This window comes from Furipterus horrens, unplaced genomic scaffold (genome assembly GCF_987537825.1).
Source record: "Furipterus horrens unplaced genomic scaffold, mFurHor1.1.pri manual_scaffold_1, whole genome shotgun sequence".
NCBI lineage: Eukaryota > Metazoa > Chordata > Mammalia > Chiroptera > Furipteridae > Furipterus > Furipterus horrens.
Genome location: NW_028327171.1, coordinates 54,022,696 through 54,043,395, shown reverse-complemented (window position 1 = coordinate 54,043,395; position 20,700 = coordinate 54,022,696). Strand labels below are relative to the sequence as shown.

The 20,700-nt window shown below is 39.3% G+C and overlaps 1 protein-coding gene across 1 annotated transcript in view; it reads left to right on the top strand.

Moving 5' to 3' along the window:
• Positions 1 to 17,711, top strand: part of LSG1 (large 60S subunit nuclear export GTPase 1) — a 32,706-nt gene extending 14,995 nt beyond the window's left edge. Inside the window, exons 7-14 of the mRNA XM_090275549.1 lie at positions 497 to 673; positions 4,238 to 4,642; positions 7,013 to 7,114; positions 7,261 to 7,404; positions 10,037 to 10,160; positions 12,516 to 12,595; positions 13,873 to 14,046; positions 17,096 to 17,711. Coding sequence (XP_090131675.1) covers positions 497 to 673; positions 4,238 to 4,642; positions 7,013 to 7,114; positions 7,261 to 7,404; positions 10,037 to 10,160; positions 12,516 to 12,595; positions 13,873 to 14,046; positions 17,096 to 17,275 — 1,386 coding nt within the window. The 3' untranslated portion in view covers positions 17,276 to 17,711. The remainder of the gene's footprint in view (positions 1 to 496; positions 674 to 4,237; positions 4,643 to 7,012; positions 7,115 to 7,260; positions 7,405 to 10,036; positions 10,161 to 12,515; positions 12,596 to 13,872; positions 14,047 to 17,095) is intronic.
• Positions 17,712 to 20,700: the final 2,989 nt, after the last annotated feature.

Here is a 20,700-nt window from a genome sequence, read left to right as displayed (position 1 = left end):
TATTTCCTAATGATGAGCCAGATTTGGGAATTAATTTCATTTACTGAGTCTTGGTTTTCTTTTAGACTTCAGAAATAATTTTTGCATTAAATATTGTTGGTTGTCATCACTTGGCTGAAAGATAGTCCCTGCTGGCTGACAAATCTAGTTGTGCAGTCTTTAACTTTGTTTAAAAGAAACCATTTGGCTTTATTAAAGAGAGAGGAACTACATTATTTAAAGAAAAAAAGGAACTGTTACACCTCAGCAGGGAGGAAAAAGTTAAGCATTTCTTTTTACTCCTTCCAGTTTATTTTGTGACGTAACTTCTTTTCAGAGCTTACTGAGCGATCAGTAGAATCTACCATGATTAAAAATATTTAAATTAGGAATGACTTAAAACTGGGAGCAGTAAAAACTTTTAGTCATAGCTTGGGGGAGGAAGGGGTCTTCACTATAATTGACTCAATTTTTACATGTTTGAAGGGGCCTTCCTAAATATCTTTGTCTTGCGTAGGAATGTTATGTGAAAGAAATAGATGACAACAAGGAAAATGTTATTCTGATAAATAAGGCGGACTTGCTGACTTCTGAGCAGCGGAGTGCCTGGGCCACATTCTTTGAAAAAGAAAATGTGAAGGTTATTTTCTGGTCAGCTTTGGACGAAGCCATTCAACTGATTACGGGCTCTAAGGTAACCTGGGGGACTTTTTCAGGTTGGGTTTCAGGGAAGAGGATTTCAGTTTCTGGTTAGTGTGAGTTGCTTTTTCTGATGGAGGTAAGAGGACGTAAGGAAAAGCTAGTCACAAGGTGGCTTTTCTCTGCCCTCCCCACAGCTCCATGTTACATACTGATGTTATCTACAATAACTTTTAACACAAGTTTAATGTTAACCATTTGGGGTTTATTTTTCTAATAAAAATAATTAATTGTAAAAAGAAATTAGTGATAAAATCTTAAAACTGGAAGAGACTCAAAGTAATATCTTTTCTCCTGTCCTCCTTTTCTTTCCTATTTATCAGCCATCTGTTGACTGTTCAGTGTGTTGAGCTAGGTACAGTGAATACCACACCCTCCCTTTCCTGAGCTCACAAGTCAGTGTGATCTAACTCCGGAGGAGTTTCTTCTTCCACCTCCCTGGCAAATAGTCACATAATATTTGTGTGACTACTTTAAAAGACAGAGACCAGGCAGTTCATTGGTTTTATCTCTAAATTTTTTAAGTTCTTAAGTGAAGCAAGCCATTCCCTAACCCTTGATTCCAGGACTCTCCCTGTGTTTCCTTATTTTTTTTCTGCAAACTATAGTTTCTGCTTTTCTGTTCTTCATAGACATCACCTCACTGCACTCGTTATCCTGAGTACCTGTCTGCCTGTGTCAGGTTAACACACAAAATTAGTGGAACCTAACTGAATACATTATTCCAAGTGTGGCTTGCCCAGGGCATTACAGAGGGACTATTATTTCTTGTGATCAAGATACTCCCAATAATTCAGAGTTTTGTTAATCCACCCCACTTTCAAAGGAGCTACATTATGCTCTTGGCTCATTGAAGCTGTGAAAAACCAATTCCCTTAAATAATTAAAATAAAGACTTAGGCAGATCTCATCCTGTCTTTACATATGGAAAAAGTTTTTCATTTTGTTTTTACCTTAGGATATTACTGTTCCTTTTAAATATTAGTGATTTGGGGCCAAGGTGAGTTTATTATGGTTGTGCAGTTTGCTTTTCTCTTCTCTTTGAATCATCTGCACAGTTTGTGTGTTTGCCCTTCTTTATAGTCTTTCCAATAATTAATAACAGTGTTGAATAAATTAGGACCAAGGGTAGAGCTCTGTAACCTTTTGTGGACTAAGCACTCTGATGAACGCAGATATATTTGCAAGGATGCAACAATAACAATTCTAATGTTCTTGTTATTAAAAACTAAATCATAGAAAATTTATTCTCTGCCAGGTAGCACTATTCTAAGCAGTATGTATTTTATTCCTTTAATCTTCTCAACAGTAAGTATAAATGCTCCTCATCCTCAGGCAGTCTGACTTCATAGTTTGTTCTCTTAACCATCATTTCTGTTGTTTCAAAGTCAATGTCTCACTCAAGTTTGTGAATAAATATTTATCACTCTTGCTTACCCCTGTTGCAACAACCCAATAACCCTGTCAAAAATGGAAAAAAGCTTAGTTTCTACGTCTGTGATAGTCCAATGTTAACCAAGTAGTAGATTTCAGAGAAAATGGAATTTGTTGGCATGATCTGTTCTTGGGGGACCCCTGTTGCTGAGTGTCTCTTCTTTTTAGGGTTCACCAGCTAACTGCGGAATTGTGTCCATGTCAGCTCCTGGGTGTGTGCTTTATGGAAGGTGTTCTTTTTCCTTTTTAAAAGTTAGGCCCCATTTACTATTCCCAAGTCTTCTGAAATCTCTGTTTTTCATGATTTCCCAAGACAAAATACTAGGTACTACTGTATTATTATATCTGTAATCACATCTGTTATTTGAATATTAAACATGAGCTGATTAAAAATAGTTTGATATTCACTGTTTTCTCACCTAATTTGAAGTTTGGTTTTTCCTTTACAGATATTTAACCTCTTACTATTTAAAAAAAACAACAGCAACATTTTTTTGAGTGGAGTAACTCAGTTTTCTCTTGGGCATTCCCCAAAAGATTGGCTTTTTTTCTTCTTTTTATTTATTTATTTGTTTGTTTGTTTTTAAAGATTTTATGTATTTTTAGAGAAAGCAGAAGGGAGGGAGACAAACATCAATGTTTGAGAGAAACATTGATTGGTTGTCTCTTGCACGCCCTTAACCAGGGACCTGGCCTGCAACCCAGGCATGTGCCCTGACTGGGAATCTAACCAGCAAGCTTTTGGTTCATAGGCCAGCGCTCAGATCACTGAGCCACACCAGCCAAGGCTTCCCTTTTTTTTTTATTTTTAATATAAGTACCACAAAGTCCTTCTGTTGTCATTATCATTTTTTTCTGAACCTATACATTCATGTCCAGGTCCCATTCTTGTTTTCTGCCTCTGGTATTTTGAAATGATGGAAGAGCACACAGTGACTTCTTTACATTCCTTGCTCATTTACCATGGAAATTTCTTCCAATTCCATGTTTCCTTTTGAGTTGCCAGGCATTGTCATGAAATCATACTTATTTTCCCTCACATTTATTTACATTGCTTTTTTAACATACAGAATACCTGTTTTAACTCAGTTCATCACGTCCCCTTCTGTGATGGCTATTCATTCTAACACTGTAGATTATTTGAAAAGGATACCAGGTTTATTTACATCACTTCTAAATCCAAACCAGTTCACCCTTGTTGACATAAAATTAATAATACTGTAAAGTGCTTTATTTCTGCTTTGTTTTTGGTAGGAATTCAGAGGAATTAATACACCATAAATAGTATGTGATTTTTATCTTTCTCCAAAGGAAATCTTTAATTGGTGAATAATTTACACATACAGAGTTGGGTTTTGTTGATCATTCATTTTACACACAGGGAGCTATCCCCACGAGATTTTGATTTATTAAAGGCAATTATTTTTTAAAAAATAGCAGTTTCCTTAAACATGCAAACTGCTGTCTTTAAAAATGCAAATGTAAAATGAAGCTTAAACTACAAATTAACCCATTGAGTGCCAATGTTGCTGTGAGCAACGCTGATAAATTTTCCCAAAGTTGCCAGTGTCACTCCCAGTGACTTTATTCGATGGCTATAGATGTAAAAACAATGGAATAATTTGTATTTTATGTTTTGTTCTCTTTTTTTGTACCTCAGGTTATATATTGATATATTTTTTTCTCATGTTGATCCAAATTTCGAATTACACATGGCACTCAAAGGGTTAAACCCTTCTTGCTTCGTGCAAAGAAGAAAATGTTTTATCAGTAATGAGAAGTGATGTAGGGCCAAAGAATTCAGCTTGACACAGATTTCCTAAACCCTTACTTTATGTATTGCAAAAGTGATACATATTATTGTACAAAGTTCAGATACTACAGAAAAGTATATAAGGTGAAGGTCCACCGCTCCTCCCCCAAGGGCACTGCTGTTGATAGTGTGGTTGTGCCCTTGCACTGCAAGGCATACACTGTCTCCGCCCTGTGTTCACCTTCTCTAGTCTCCTTCATAGTTTTTCTTGTCCTCTGGTCGTCTTGGTTAACCAACTTGAGTATTTTCACTGACATGAAGAGTACAGTTGTTATACACTTCCGAACTTTTCTGTTTTCTGTTGTTCATCAGGAACAAGCAAATGGAGATGCTGAAGAAGCCAACAGAACTGACTTTGAAAACTCCAGTTGCGATGAGGCTGAAATTCCACAAGGTGAGACTCAGCATCTCCTGGACAAGGATTCTCTCTCACTTAGTGAGGTTGTCACTAGTGACGAAGATGACAGCGAGTATGAGGACTGCCAGGAGGAGGAGGAGGAAGATTGGCAGACTTGTTCAGAAGAGGACAACACCCCTAACGAAGAAGCCTGTGGCCAGAACTGGACCGTGGATTCTGAGGCTCAGGGCATGAAAACCGTGCACAAGAGGCAGACACACAATTTTAGCCACCTGGTATCAAAGCAGGAATTACTGGAGGTCTTTAAGCAGCTGCACACTGGGAAGAAGGTGAAAGATCAGCACCTTACTGTCGGACTGGTAAGAGGAAATACGTCATAAATTAGTTACCATGAGAGTCTTTATTCTCCATCCTTTGGTAGCTGCACTGGAATCCCAGAGACCAATCAGGTTTCCGGCATCATAGGAAACAGGAATCCCCTCTAATAACCACTGCCATTGTGGGAGCAGGCAGTGTGGCAGGCAAAGCCCGGTGCAAAGATGGACCTTCTGGGGGCTTCTACTGGTTACAGCCCTGTTCATGTTAGTCTCTCCAGTCTTTTTCCAGTTCAGCCAGACCTATCATGTGACTTACCAAGAGATACTAGAATGAGAGCTTTTAAGTCTGTCTTTGGACTTCTCTAGTCCAGTGTTCTCTCCTTCAGGTGAGATAGGCTTTTTAGGAAAGGTAGACTTTTGGCATCTTGAGATCCTTGCCAACTTATACTGTAAGGGTTCCAGAAGTATATTGGGGAGAATCCCAACATCTGGGGGCCAGGGAAAATATGGTAAGTGCTTTAGTTGCATAAACACTACAAATAAGGGAACAGAGAACGCATCTCTTAGCTATAATATACCCTAATCTCAAGGTGGCTGTGAAAAGTGCTGGGACCCCAAGGAAATCCAGCATTGTTCCATATGGCCACATCGTTCACTAAGGAAGTGTAAAGCGTTAAAGAAGGTGTTTTATTTTAAAGGTCTTTCCTCCAGGAGAACAAAACAGTGGAGGAAAGTAAATCATGGCAATCTTCAGCTCTTAAATTATATATCAAGTATAGCTAATCCTAATTATTTTTGACTCCCTTTCCCCTGTCCAGAAAAAAAATGAGTGTTTTTTTTGTTTTTTGTTTTTACAAATTTTATTTTAGTTCATTGGTTAAAGAGAGTTATCTCTGTAGCCAGGCAGACCTAGATGTGATTCCCAGTTCTCTAGTGGAACTGACTTGATTTGCTATGAACCTTGGGAAAGTTATGTAATTTCTCTCAGATTTATGGCTTCATTTCTCTATATTATTGCTAAAAATTTATTTTCCACATGTACCAGAAGGCCCAGCTTCCCTATGAGTTTCTTTCTTACATTTAGGGAAATACGAAGCAGCCTCCCTCATTTTTTTTAGTTTCTTACTGTAAAAATCCTGACATAGGTTAATTTACTCATTCTGCAAACATTACTGATCACCGACAAGCCAGCCATCCTACTGGGCCTTAGCCAGGTATAGATAGAGTAGATAAGATGGACACAGTCCCTCCTTCATAGGAGTTACCATGAGGGACCCTGGTTGGGCAGGGGGAAGATGACAGCAATAGAAGTCCTCACCCCCCAGCAAATAGCATTTAAGCATATAATAATATATCATATCATGTAATCTAGATTTAAACACAAAATATTAGAGAAACATTGAAACTAATAAGAAGTTACCTGAAATCTCTATAGAAGTTGTATCTTAAAGTATGATGTAAGGTTTGGACAATGACGGTGGAAGAGCATTCCAAACAGTCAAAAGGTAAATGTTTAAGACAAGCCCGAGGAATGGAAAAGTGTCTTCATGGGATGGCATGTGATCGAGTGGCTGAAGTTGGAAGACTGGTGAGAGTTAAGACTGAAATGGTGGAATTCTGTCCACTTTTAAGTCTTGTAATAAAGGTGGGAAGTTGGGGATTTTGTGCTCAATGGGAGTGGTATTTTATATATCCAGTCATGTTGATGGAGGATTCTTGGAACCATGTACGATCATGAATTAGATTTCGAGGCCTGGGGGAAAGGCTAAGAAGAAACAGAACAAGGGTGGCATAATTTGAGCAAAAAGTTTGCTTGTCATTTTAGAACTTCTTTTGTTCCTTTATATGATCCTGCTTGATCTGAGGCAACATGACATTTCCTATTTATTGTTAGTTAGGAGAGATGCAGAGGTAAAAGAATGGATATTGTTTTACTCAGAACCCAAGAGTAATGAAGAGTTTTAGTAGCTTGATAACCGACATCAAGTTATTGTACCCATTTGAAATTTTTGGGCAGCAAGACAGAAACTTGGTAATGTTATTAAAAATAATTGTATGTTGTGATGGTGAAAATGTCTGATGCTCAGCTTCACCCAATGTGGAAGATGCAGTGAAACCAGTGAAATGCCTGTAGATGGGAACAGGCAGTGAGTTTTACTGTAGCATTTGCTCTTACAGCAAAACCTATAAAAATGAAATGTATTTATTTAGATTGTTAATCGCTGGAGACGAATCTGAATAAATAGACCCATACCACAGGGCGGAGGAGAAATGGGCGTGTCTGACAACAACCAACATATATTTCAAATAATCTTCTGAAACGAGTAGATGCTTGTGCTAGTGTTGTCACTGTTTACATATCTTTGATATATGTCCTATTTGACTATTCAGTAACTTCTCAGTTTCTTCTAGGTGGGCTACCCAAATGTTGGTAAGAGTTCAACAATCAACACTATCATGGGCAACAAGAAAGTTTCTGTGTCTGCCACACCTGGTCATACCAAGCATTTTCAGGTATTTCTTTCTAAGCATTGGCCTCTGTATTTTCTTGGCAGCCAGTTCCTCCCTCTGGGTATTTTCCGAAGTTCCGTGCAACTGTGTGCTGCTCTTCTTTCCCTTCCTCTGCCGTGTGCCCCGCATAAACGTTACTTGTCTTTTAGACTCTCTTTGTGGAACCTGGCCTCTGCTTATGTGACTGCCCAGGCCTGGTGATGCCATCCTTTGTCTCTACCAAGGCTGAGATGATTTGCAGTGGAATCCTCCCAATTGACCAGATGAGAGATCACGTTCCAGCTATATCACTGATATCCTTTCTGCTTTTGGAAAGACTCGGGTTGTTATGTGTGAATTGGGGCTCCAGGTTTATTTTGGACATTGCCTTGCATTTGATGTATTCAGGACTGGTATCTGAGAATGGAAAATCTTAAATACTAGTGCTCTGCCCAGGTTTACACAGTGTGATAGCATCGTGAAGGACTTCAAAATTAAAAGCCTCACGTCCTGGTTGCAGCAGGGTAGCCTGGTATAAGTGGAGGATCCCAGGCTGGGATCTCAGCCTCCAATTGCAAACCTGTTTGAATCCTGACACTGCCATTTTACTGAGTGGTCTTGGGAAACTTGCTTAACCTTCCAGAGACCCCTTTTCTATTAGATGAGGGTAATAATAGCTACCTCACAGTTAATTATGAGAATTTAATCATTATTGCCAACATTTATTGAATGTTTGCTATGTACTTTGCTAAACACTTACCAAGTAATACCTCATTTCTCAAGCCAACACTTGAAGTGGGTACTACTGTTGAGAAAATTGAGGCACAAAGAAGTTATATAATTTGCCTGAGAGCACGGTTAGGAGGTACAGATTAGGAACTTTGCTGCCTGTCAGCAGTGAAATGAATTACAGGTATCCTCTGTATAACACGGTACTTCTATAACATGGTTTTGCTCTAACGCAGAGAATTGGGGAAAACTCCCATATAACACAAAATTAGGGAAATCCCTGTATCATACTGAATGTGATAAAAGCTTTTAAGAGCAAAAGATAACTCATTTAAAATTTTTTATTTGCGCACATACATCGTATCAGTTTACTCTAAAAAGCGTAAAGAAAGGCCTAGACTTAGCCAAACAGTCATATTTCTTAAATGAAGATCCTTGCACTGAAAGGAGCACAAAGTTTAAGAGAGAACTCAAAAATGCTCAGCACCTTATAACGAATTTTATAAAGATCTCTCAGCTAAAAGCAAGCAATCTAAAATAACAGACTTTTTGCAAAAAGAGCACAGAAATCAAGATAATGCTGAAGAAAGTTCAGAGGATGAGGAGATCTTGTCAAAAAACAAAATGCATTCGGTTAATGGACCGTAGTAGGATGATGAAGAATAGTACTTAATTCATATTAATATGTAATACTTTTGATGAAAGTTGCTTTAACAAAGATATTTCTCTTAATTATAAAAATATAATAGTATGTTTTTTAAATTTTTGGAACCTAACCCCCTTTTTTGTACTAGTTCTTTGTTTTGTATAACACAGATTCACATAACACGGCATTTGTTAGAAACTTAACAACTGTGTTATACAGGGGTTACATGTAACTTATATAAAGCAACTAGGCTGGAGTCTGGCATGAAAAATACTCAAAGATAGATATATTAAGAACTGCAGGGCCATATTTAAAAGCTAACAAGTTAATCTTACTGTTTTGTGGGTGCTGGCAAAAAATAAGAGACTCCATGAAACCTGGCACGCTAATTTATTAGTTTATAAGTAGGGTAAAATCCCAGGCCCTGCATGATTCTTGACAAGATTTCTTTTTTAATAATTTATCTTTGTTCATTTATTTATTTATTTTTAGAGACAGTGGAAATGAGAAAGAGAGGGAGAGAAACATCACTGTGTGGTTGCCTCTCACTCACACCCCCAACAGGGAACCTGACGTGCAACCTAGTCATGTGCCCTGACTGGGATTCGAACCAGCGACACTTGGCTTGCAGGCTGACGCTCAATCCACTGAGCCACAGCAGCCAGGGCCTGACAAGATTCTTAATGACAGCACTTAAGGCCAATTTGTTTTCTCTTTCTATAAGAAATAATGAGTAAGAATTCATTTACTGTGATAAATAAAATATGGTAGATCTCTAACTTAGAATACTGGTGTGTTCAAAATAATGCATAAAGTACAGCATAAGGACTATAGTCAATAATACTGCAGTAACTATGGTGGTGCCAGGTGGGTACTGGAAATATTGGGGGGAGCACTTTGTAAAATATATGATTGTCTAACCACTATGCTGCACACTGGAAACTCATACAAAATAATATTCGAAGTAAACTAATTGAAAAATAAAAAGTGAATGCACTAAATCTACTTGTAATAACATGGACGAATCTCAAAGCATTAATTGCAGGCCAGATCAGGTTGGGTTTGTGGAGGATGCGGGCATGACTCAGATGTGGATCCTGCCCTTTCGGGATTCAGTCTGTGGGAGATGTGCAGCATGTACATGAATAACTAGTACAAGATACCAATAATGTCACAAGCAGATTAAGAAAAATCTCTGGGTAATTAGATAAGGGAGGAAAAATAACCTCTCCTTACATAGTCATAGCAATCTGAAACAAAGACTCTGTGCTTTATGTCTGATTTAGGATCATCACACAAATTGATAGTTTACTTAGGTAAAAATGTGTCCCCTTAAGATGTATTGCAGAGATATTTTAGTAGTTACTTAAAAGTATTCATTTGGAAGTGATCGTTGGTGCATAAGGCTTCGGTTAAAAGAGGAAAGTCTTTAAATTAGTGGGTAACTGTACTTCTCTTTTGGAGAGGTGAAAAGGTTTTTGCCATGAAGTACTATGTTCTTATAAGCATGTGTCAGACGCCATGGGGTGGAGGGGATTAGTTCAAGGGAATGGTTTCCTTGACAAGCTTACGTTTGCCAGAATATTCCAAGACATGTTTTAGAAGCTACCTATGGCATTAATATCATAAAGCCTAGAGAGGATGAAGATCCCCACCGGCCTCCAACATCGGAAGAACTGCTGACAGCGTATGGATGTGAGTTGTGATTTATTTTAAAACATGAACAAAAAAATTCTATAGCTAATGAGAAAAATCGTCCTCTGCAAAGATACAAATTCAGAATTTTTTCTAAGCATTTTTCAATTAATCTTCCATGGTTGATATTTTTGTTTTCTCTGTTGGCCTTGTCTGTAAAGTGGCCTCCAGGTCACCAGTTTGGTGGTAGCTTCGGGGTCCAGCAGTAAAGGAGAGGGAGCCGAGCGCTACCTGAATGGTATTTTACTTCAGTGTGTTGTGTTTTTTAGAAGTCAGGGAAGGGGATGCTTTGCGTCCCTTGCCTTTTCCCCAGGTCTGCCTTTCCTAACCTTCCTCACAGAAATCAGTTCCTGGCCTCCCGGTCTCCGGCCCCTTCCCTGTGGTAGCTGCAGTGTGGGCAGTGTTCAGAGCTCCCATGGGGGGCGAGGGCCCGTCAGCAGCTACCACCGCCTGCAAGAGAGAAAGGCTGAGGACATTCACTGCTCTGATGGCACCCAAGTGTAGACACGGGGTTCTGATCTGAGGCTCTGTTGGCTTTTTTGGAGACTTCTCCCAAACGGGGAAGGAAGGGGATGTTGGGAAATGAGTGTGCTTACCGGAGCAGGATAGGGGAGTTATGAAGGGAGCATCAGAAGCAAGAGCCCTGCGAGTGCGACAGAGCAGAGCTTGGTTAGTGCAGGCACACAAGACGTCTTCCTTCCCCTTAACGTCAGTCCCTTGTAAGCCTTGTGCAACATTCACATGAGTCCACATCCCTCCCACCTCCATGTTTTACCCCAATTCCACATGGGAATTATCTTAACCTGTCATTTTTCCAGTTGATCGTGATTTATTTACCTTAACAACAAACTTAAAGGTGGTCTGGGGGAACCTGTGTCTACCTAAAGAAATAGCAATGTTAGAAACCTTTCTGTGCATGTGTGACCTGCCTTTAAAGAAGTTGTCGCCAACTGAGAAGGGGTTCAGTTTATTTGCGTATTTACTGGCAGAGAAAGGGGATTTGATAGGAACTGTGCTTGAGACAGACCTTGAATTTCACCTTAGTTGAGAAACTTTAATGGGGATAAATACTAAATACTTGGGGTAAGACTGGTATAGTCACAAAATCATAGAACAAGAAGAGCCCTTAACGACCACTCCACCTCTCTTCTATTTTAAGACAAGTAATCTGATCAGAGCATGAAACAGTTTGCCCAGGTTGGCGTCTGGTTGGTGGCAGAGCCTGGATGGGAACCCAGATTTCCTAATCCAGGTCTGTCTCTGTACACTGTCTGAAAAAATCAGTAAGGGAAAAAAGCCAGTTAGTAAAAGGGACAACCACACATGTACAGTTTCTATGATTATCATCTGCAGGTCCATAAAGAATCGTCTCTGACAGTTCACTTTAAAAGATGTTGCTAGGTCTCAATTTAATTTGTATTTCTTTAAATATGAGTGCAATTGAAGGTCAGTTCATAGGTTTGTTAGCCATTTATGCTCGTATTTCTCTTGGGACTCACCTTTTCTCTATGCATTATTTGTTTTTGTCTAGATTTGTAGTTCTTTGTTACATGTGCCATGAATGTTTTTCCCAATGGTCATGGTTTTTTTGGTGCTACAGAAGTTAACAATTTTGATAGACTGGTTGTTTTTTTTAATCCCCCTTTTTGGTTTGATTGGGTTTGGTGTTTTTACTTGTGAAGGGGCTTCCATATCCCAAAAGAATAAAACTGTTTCCTTTAGTGTCTTTTACTTTCTTAAACCTTTAGATTTTTAACCTGCCTAAATGTACTTTTGTGTGTGGTATGAACTCTTTAAGATTCTATTTTCTTTTAAACTGAAAGAGTCAACACACAGCTAGTATGTGAGGGAGCTGAGTTTTGAACCCAACCTGTCTGCTAAAGCCTGTGCTCTTATCCGCTCTGCTCTGCTACTCCCTTCTAATTGAGTTAGTATTAAGGGGTCTCTGTTGCATGTGTGGGAGACTGGAAAAAGTGTGGGGATATGTATAAGAGAACTTGCTCTATTGCTTTTGGTTTTGCTGATATTGACAACATAGTGTTCCACATGTAGCATGCTTGAATAAATGTTTAAAATGAAGAAATGGAAGAAATAAGTGGAATAGAAAGAGGCTGCATATGTCACAATGTGGTGCTAGATATCAGATAAAACAGGATGGACTATTCTCCTGGGTTATCAAATGTTTTTATAATGTGAACCAAAACATTTTCTACAATGATGATTGAATTTTTAAAGTAAAGAGTAAGGATGCATAGTGAAGTAAGGGAAAGGACTAAGTTTCTGTCACCTCAGTTGTCTATGTTGTGATGTTCTGTCTTCTTACTTAGGCTTTGCAAAATTCAATTCTCCTCACAGATATGCGAGGATTCATGACAGCACATGGGCAGCCAGACCAGCCTCGATCTGCACGCTACATCCTGAAGGATTATGTCAATGTAAGTGAACCCTGCTTCTTGGTGCTCTTAAATTAACAGGTCTTCTTTCTCCATGGTATGATTTTAGAAAATGGCGACCTGTTAAGTTATAAGGGAGATATTTTTTCAGTGATATTGTTTTATAATTAGATTTATATTCTTGATGCAGGAGAGCTAGCATCATATGAATCAGTGAAGTGACTGACAACATAATATGAAAGAGATGAAAACCTCTGAACACCTGTTGTCACTGAAAGTGATAAATTAATGTCTTTGGTTTTTCTAACTAATACAACACAATCTTCACGTAATACAGCTGTTTATATGCCCTATACTTATTAGTAACAATAATAATAGGTAACATTTACTCAAAGCCAACCCTGCTAGGAATAGTTTCAAATGTTTTACATGTATTACCTCATTAAACATACATAACAAGTCTGAGGTTATCCTTATATTATAAATGAGGACATGCTAAGTTTTGGATTTTGCTCACCCATGGAAAAGAAACTAATAGTACATATCTCATGAGATTATGATGGAAAATAAATGAGAACAATGTACAGGTATGGACACACACACACCCATGAAGCCCCAATGATTTTTATATATTAAGGTTAATTTTCCACTAATTAACATTACAGGGCCCTAGTAACAACATGTTTGAGGATTTGACTTGATTCCCTCCTCAGTACCACATCAGCAGGGCTCTTGGAGCATTGAAATAAAAGTGGGCAGCCACATTCTCTCACCTTTGATTCAGGGAAAAAATAGTGGATATTTATAAGAATAAATTATTTACAATTTATAAAACTGGAGGATGGGAAGATGCATTTAAAACAATCACAGTTTTTGGAGTGTTTTTGGTGGAAAGAGGGAAATTAGCACCCAGTGAACAACTGCAACCAGCTTGACATCCCTGTTAGTCCATCATATTGTCCAGTTGTGTCCTGGTTTTTCACTCTGAAAAACATTCATCATAAATATAGTCATACAGGTGAACTGAAGAATGCTTCAATAGAAATGCAAATGAGGTAAAAAGGAGCACAAAGAAGAGGGGTTTATTCTCGTCTGGGGACCCGCAGGATGCTAGGGCTCTAGACCACCGAGTCTCATCCTCTGTTTAGGAGGGCTCTTCAGCTGCAGTCGACCAACTCAGCTCAGCTAGTAGCCAGAAGCCGGAAGCTCTGCCAGAGTATGCCTGGTTGGAGATGCCTTGTCTGAGGACTGTGTCGTTGTCCCAGGGTAGCACAGATGGCACTCACAATGCGCTGTTATCATTCGTGTTGTCTGTACAGGGCAAACTTCTGTACTGCCATCCTCCTCCGGAAAGAGATCCCGTGACCTTTCAGTATCAACACCAGCAACTACTAGAGAACAGACAGGATGGTGGGGAAATAAAAATGCAGCCGAGTGGAAGTAAGAAAGCAAAACAGATCGAAAATGTCGTTGACAAAAGTTTTTTCCACCAAGTAAGTTGTAAAGTTTTTCTTAATTTCTCATCCAATGCATTTTATATAACATCTTTGTTGGCATACAGTTCACACATCATTATATTAAATTCACCTTTATAAAGTACACAATTCAGTAGTTTATATTATATGCACAGAGTTGTGCAACCATAACCACTATCTAATTTTGGAACATTTTTATCACTCTAAAAAGAAGCCCCATCCTCATTAGTAGTTCCACCCCCTTTCCCTCTCCCACCAGGCCCTGCCAACCACTAATTTACATTCTCTATAGATTTGCCTATTCTGGACATTTTTAATAAATGGAATCATACAGTATGTGGTCTTTTGGGATTGGTTTCTTTAAGTTGGCATTAATGACTTCAGGGTTCATCCATGAGCAGGACTTTATTCCTTTTTTTTGCCAAATAACATTTCATTGAATGGATAGAGCACATTTTGTTTATCCATTTAATCAGTTGAAGGACATCTGGGTTGTTTCTGCTTTTTGTCTATTATGAATAATGCTGCTGTGAACATTCATGGGTAAGTTTTTATGTAGACATAGTATATTTTCTGTTCTCTTGGGTATATTTTTAGGAATGGGATTGCTGGGTCCTGTGGTAACTCCACATTAAACTTTCCAAAGCAGCTGCACCATTACATTCCCACTAGCATGTATGAGGGTTCTAATTCCTCCACATTCTTGCCAATATTTATTTTCTTTTTTATTTTATTTCATTTTTAAGTTTTTATTTTATTTATTTATTTATTTATATTTTTTAAGACAGAGGGAAAGGGAGGGAGAAAGAGAGGGAGAGAAACATTGGTGTGTGAGCGAAACGTCTATTGGTTGCCTCTCACACGCCTCCAACTGGAGACCTGGCCTGCAACTCATGCAGGTGCCCTGACCAGGAGTCATACCTGTGACCTTCGGTTCACAGGCCAGTGCTTAACCCGCTGAGCCACAGCAGCCAGGGCTCTGTCTTTTTTATTTTAGCCATCCTAGTATGTGTGAAGTGGTACTTCCCTAATGACTACTGATGTTGAGCATCTTCCCATGTGCTCATTGGCACATGTATGTATATTTCTTCTTCAGAGGATTATTCATTGTTGAGTTAAAAGAGTTCTTCTTATATTCTGGATGTGAGTCTTTATCCTTTATGAGTTGTAGATTTTTCTCCCATCCAACACATTTTAATCACTTTGTTTACATCACAGGTACAATTTTTTTAATTTAAAATTTTTTTCAGTTATAGTTGGCATACAATATTAAATTAGTTTTAGGTGTACAACATAGTGATTAGACATTTATATAACTTAAAGTGGTCACCCTGATAAGTCTAGAATCCATCTGATACATCACAGGTACAATTTGTATATAGCATTTTAAAGACCAAATTTATGTACGGCACAGTTAAATCATATAATCATACCTGATATATATATATATATATATATATATATATATATATATATATATATATATATATTTTTTTTTTTTTTTTTTTTTTTTTTTTTAATGCTTTTGTGACTACTATAACCAAAACAACAGAATGCAGGAGTCAGGTGAATGCAGAGAATGACTTTCTCAGTGTTTATATGGCGCCTTACTTGTGTGCCTCACACAGTGGCCCTGGTGAGGCACACCAAGCAGATGCCGTTATCCGCATTTACCGTTGAAGACACTGAGGCTGAAGGAGGCAAAGTGACTACCTAAGGACACTTGTTTTAAATGGCAAAGCTGGGCTTAGACTTAGGTTATTGTGGCTCCTAGTTTGAATTATTAAAAATCTGCCAATAGAAAATTTGCCAATATACTGAAAGATTAGAGGTTCTTTCTTGGGTCTACTACTGTCATACAGGATATCTAAGTTGAAGTTTTAAGTGTTTGCACAAAGAAGGTCATGTATAAGAATGCTGAAAAGTTACAGTTAATTATAGTATAATTACGTGTCTAAGCTTTAGTTTCTTGAGCAATAGTTTGCTATATAAAGATCATGAGATACTGCTTTATACTTGGAAATCATATTGGATTTTTCTTCTACTAAGTGAACTTAAAATTTGTTTTGTTTTACTTAAATAAAATCACAAGTTTACAAAAACTTTGAGCACTTTGTGCCAACTACTACCCCAAGACCTGGGATATGAACATGAGTAAGACACAATGATTGCTTTGAGGGGGATCACATTCTAGCAAAGGGGAGATAAGCAAGTTAACAAATAACATGACATGTTAGGTCTAGCAGAGAGGTATAAGTCAAGGACTCTGTGAGCCCAGACTGGGGCTGGGAGCAGAGTGGGTGAGTGAGAGCTGTCTATAGAGAGGAAGTGATATTTAAGCTGTACTTTGAGAGACAAATAAAAATGTGCCAGTTAGAAGGAGTGGCAAGGGCCAGATTTCCAGGCAGAAGAAGTTACGTGAACAAAGGTATAAAGATACGGGAGTGTGGGGTTTATCATTAAACAGGCCGTGTTGTAGGGGACGTGTGCCATGTGAGAGAATCTGAACTTGAGTCCCCAGGCTAAGGAGCTGTCACTAGAGATTTGTGAGTCTTGCAGTGGTCCATTGAAAGCTGATGAGCACCTGGGTTAGAGCAGTGAGGATAGATGGGAGAGGAGGGGATAGATGAACAAAATTCTAGAGACCGGAATCAACAGAACTCAGTGGCCTGCTGACTATATGTAATAGATGAGGAAGACAAAGAGAATGTGCCATCTTGACAGCTGGGTGGATTCCTTATACCACCCACTAAAATAAAGAATGGTGAGTTGGCTTCTAACTAAATTTAGATTTGAGGCAGGTTGAATTTCAATATCAAGATAGAAATCTCTATCCAGAAAGTAGTTAGTATTATGAGTCTAGTTATAGATAATATTTGAGGCTATGGAACTAAGCTGAGGAAAAAAGAATGAACTGAACACACAATGCTGAAAACTTAGAATTTAATTGGGAGAAAGGAGCAGTTAAAGAGATGGAAGTCCACTATCTTGGAGTTCTCCATAAATAATACTATGCATATCTTCTAAAGGAGACTGCTGACATCTCAGTATTTTCTCTTATTGCTAGGAAAATGTGAGAGCTTTGACCAGAGGAGTCCAGGCTGTGATGGGCTACAAGCCTGGGAGTGGCCCGGTGACGGCAGCCACTGAGAGTTCTGAGAGCGGGGCTGGGAAGCCCTGGAAAAAACATGGCAACAGAAATAAAAAAGAGAAAAGTCGTAGACTCTACAAGCACCTGGATACGTGAACACAGCAGAAATGGCACCTGCATTGTGCATCTGGAAGAGAACAGAAGCTGCTGCTTGCCCATGGTGCTGTAGAATGGACCCTGCTCTTGTGGCACAGCCACACCCCTCAGTCTGTCAAGACTGGGAGCCTGTGGAAGCACCACCTCTGACTAATGTAGACATCTGGGGTCCCCAGAAACCACCTCCTGGAGAAGGCTGGATTTAGATGGAAGAATGAATGGTGTATATTTGTTTGTGTAAACATATACACAAACTTGTAAGTTGGGAATCTTTTGAAAAGATATTAAAATTAAATTTCCAGATGTATATTTGTTTGTATAAACATACACAGAAATGTATACTAATTTGTAAGTTGGGAATCTTTTGAAAAGATATTAAAATTAAATTGCCACTAACATGTGCCACGTGGACATTCCATATCCTTTATAAACAATTTTAATTTGCTAAAACCTGACTGGATTTTTGATGGATTCTTTCAAGTACATTATTTAGATTAATGATTCTCAACCTCACAGCACACCAGCAGGGCAGAAGGCGTATCAGATCTTGGGACAGGGGGCTGCCCTGTGTTTTTCTATGGCTAATCCACAGGGAGTGGGAGAACAGGTGATCAGTTTGTTTTTATTTTGGGCACAGGGATCCCTGATGTCCTTAGTACTTCCTTGGTCCTTATCACCCTGAAGAGTGGGACAAGGCAGTTTGCCTTTCACAGCCACAAGCACTCTAATACATTTATAATGCACTATGGCTGATTAAGCCTCTGACGTCTTTACCTTTGTCTCCCTTTTTCCTTGAGCCTCATTCCCTCAGCTCAGATCATCATTACCCTGTTTGTAGTCATAGATGTTTTTGGAAATCTAATGGAAGTTATGGCCACTTTTTTCTAGAAAAATTCACATTCCCATAGTCACAGTTTTGTGAAATATATCAGAAGATTTAGAACCCACCCCCACTCCAGAATTCACGCATGAATTCAGTTAAGCCTTGCCTTGAAAGGAGGGTGGAGTAAGTGGAGGCGGGCAAAGGGGGGGAGGGTAAATGCAGATGGAAAGAAGCCGCCTGGGTCAATGGGCACAGTGCCGTGTGCACATGGTGTTTGGGGAGTTGTGAACCAATGTCACCCCAATAAATTATAAAAAGCTATTTTAAAATATATCTGGAGAATGATAAAATTACATTTATTTAACAAGTATTTATCAACTACCTACCATGTGACAGGAAGGACAGTAAAAAACAACAGTGGGGTGGGGCCCTGAAGCAGGAAGGGGCACTGCAGGATGGCACAGCAAGAGCCAGGTCATGGGGGGGCCTTCAAGCCTGTGAAGAGATTCTGGATGTTTTCTCAGCCACGTGTAAGCCAAGGAAGGGTTTACACAAGGAATGAGATGTGTTCTAACACTTCATTTAAATACCAGGTGAAAGGTTATTCCAGATCAAGACTGAGGTAGACCTAGAAAAAGCAAAGCTGAAGATGTTCTAAAATTATGTTCCTCTATCTAACAATCTGTGCCCAGTCATTCGCTTTCATCTGAGAGAAGTGAGACCACCTAAAAGGCTCATGATAGAGGAATAGGCATCAGCACATAAAAACATACTTAGCTCCATTTAGTGAAGAACAGACAGTAAGAGGCATATAGCAGAAACTCATACCAAGTAGACAAAGCATGTGCTTATTTAGAATGTTTTGTTCTAATGGCAGTGTAGTAGCTAGAACATGAGACGTTTTAGGAAAAAATAACCATATGTTTCCATGAGCTTGATTATTTTTGTAACAAGTTTATTGAAATAATTCACATACCATACAAATTCAATTTAAAGCATACAATTCAATGGATTTTAGTGTATCCAGAGTTCTACAACCATCACAATCAATTTTACACTAATGCCCCAAAAAGAAATCCAATACCCTCTGATAATCAGTCCCCAATCATCTCATTCCCCCCACCTTAAGCAACCATGCATCTAATGTGCATATAGATTGACCTATTCTACACATTTTATAAATGGAGTCACAGTATGTGACCTTCTGTGATTAGCTTTCACTTAATCTAACATCTTCAGAGTTTATGTTATAGCATCTATCAGTACTTTATTCCTTTTTATTGCTGAATAATATTCCATTGTATGTACATACCACATTTTGCCTATCCATTTATCAGTTATATGTACAAGTTTTTGTGTAGACAGGTTTTTCCTTCCCTTGGGTATACATCTAGGAGAATTGCTGGGCCATTGAAATTGCTATTTCATATATATACATATCCGTCGTCGGCAGCCGTCCGTCTCGAGAGACGATGGTGTAGCTTCTTAAGAGTCTATCTGCACCGCCGAGAATGGCTGTGCAGTCCGACTCGGGAGTGACACGGTATCTGTCTCCTCCCGTGTTGAATCGACATCTTGCGATGACGCTGGAGTGTCCTCTCCAGTGAAGCTGAAGCTACAGAGCCTGGGCAGGGTGATATGGAGGGTCTGCTGTTGCCCATGCAGCAGACCCCCCCTCTCTTCGCAGCTGAAGGATCCAAGGGAAAGACGGAGTCAATACAGCTTGGCTTCAGGTGCGCTGCAGGAGTTGCCGGTGTTGACTACAATGTCAAACCGCCTTAGGGACTCCGGCTCCGGATTTTCTGTCGGGGCTTACTCCCTTAGCCTTTCCCCTGAAGAGGTATGCCGCAAGGCAGCGGAGGTTTTTTGGAATCAGAGTTTTCCTTCTCTGATGTGCCCTGACTGGAAGATCGAACCAGCGACACTTAGCTCGCAGGCAGACGCTCAATCCACTGAGCCAAACCAGCCAGGGTGATATATACATATATATATGTGTATATATGTATATACCTTTTTTCTTTTGAATTGCTATATATTTAATCTTTTGAGCAGCTGCCAGACTGTTTTCTAAAGTGACTGCATCCTTATATATTTCGCACCAATAGTGTAATGGGTTCTAATTTCTCCAAATCCTTGTTACTTATTGTCCTTTGTTTTAGCCATCCTAGTAGGTAGAAAGTGATATTCCATTGTGGTTTTGGTTTGCATTCCCTTGATGGTTAATGATGTTGAGCATCTTTTCATGTGCTTTTTGGCCACATGCACATAATATCTTTGGAGACATGCCTACTCAGGTCCTTTCCCCATTTTTCAACTGGGTTATTTGTCTTTTTCCTTCAGAGAAGGAAAACTCTGATTCCAAAAAACCTCCGCTGCCTTGCGGCATACCTCTTCAGGGGAAAGGCTAAGGGAGTAAACCCCGACAGAAAATCCGGAGCCGGAGTCCCTAAGGCGGTTTGACGTTGTAGTCAACACCGGCAACTCCTGCGGCGCACCTGAGGCCAAGCTGTATTGACTCCGTCTTTCCCTTGGATCCTTCAGCTGCGAAGAGAGGGGGGGTCTGCTGCATGGGCAACAGCAGACCCTCCATATCACCCTGCCC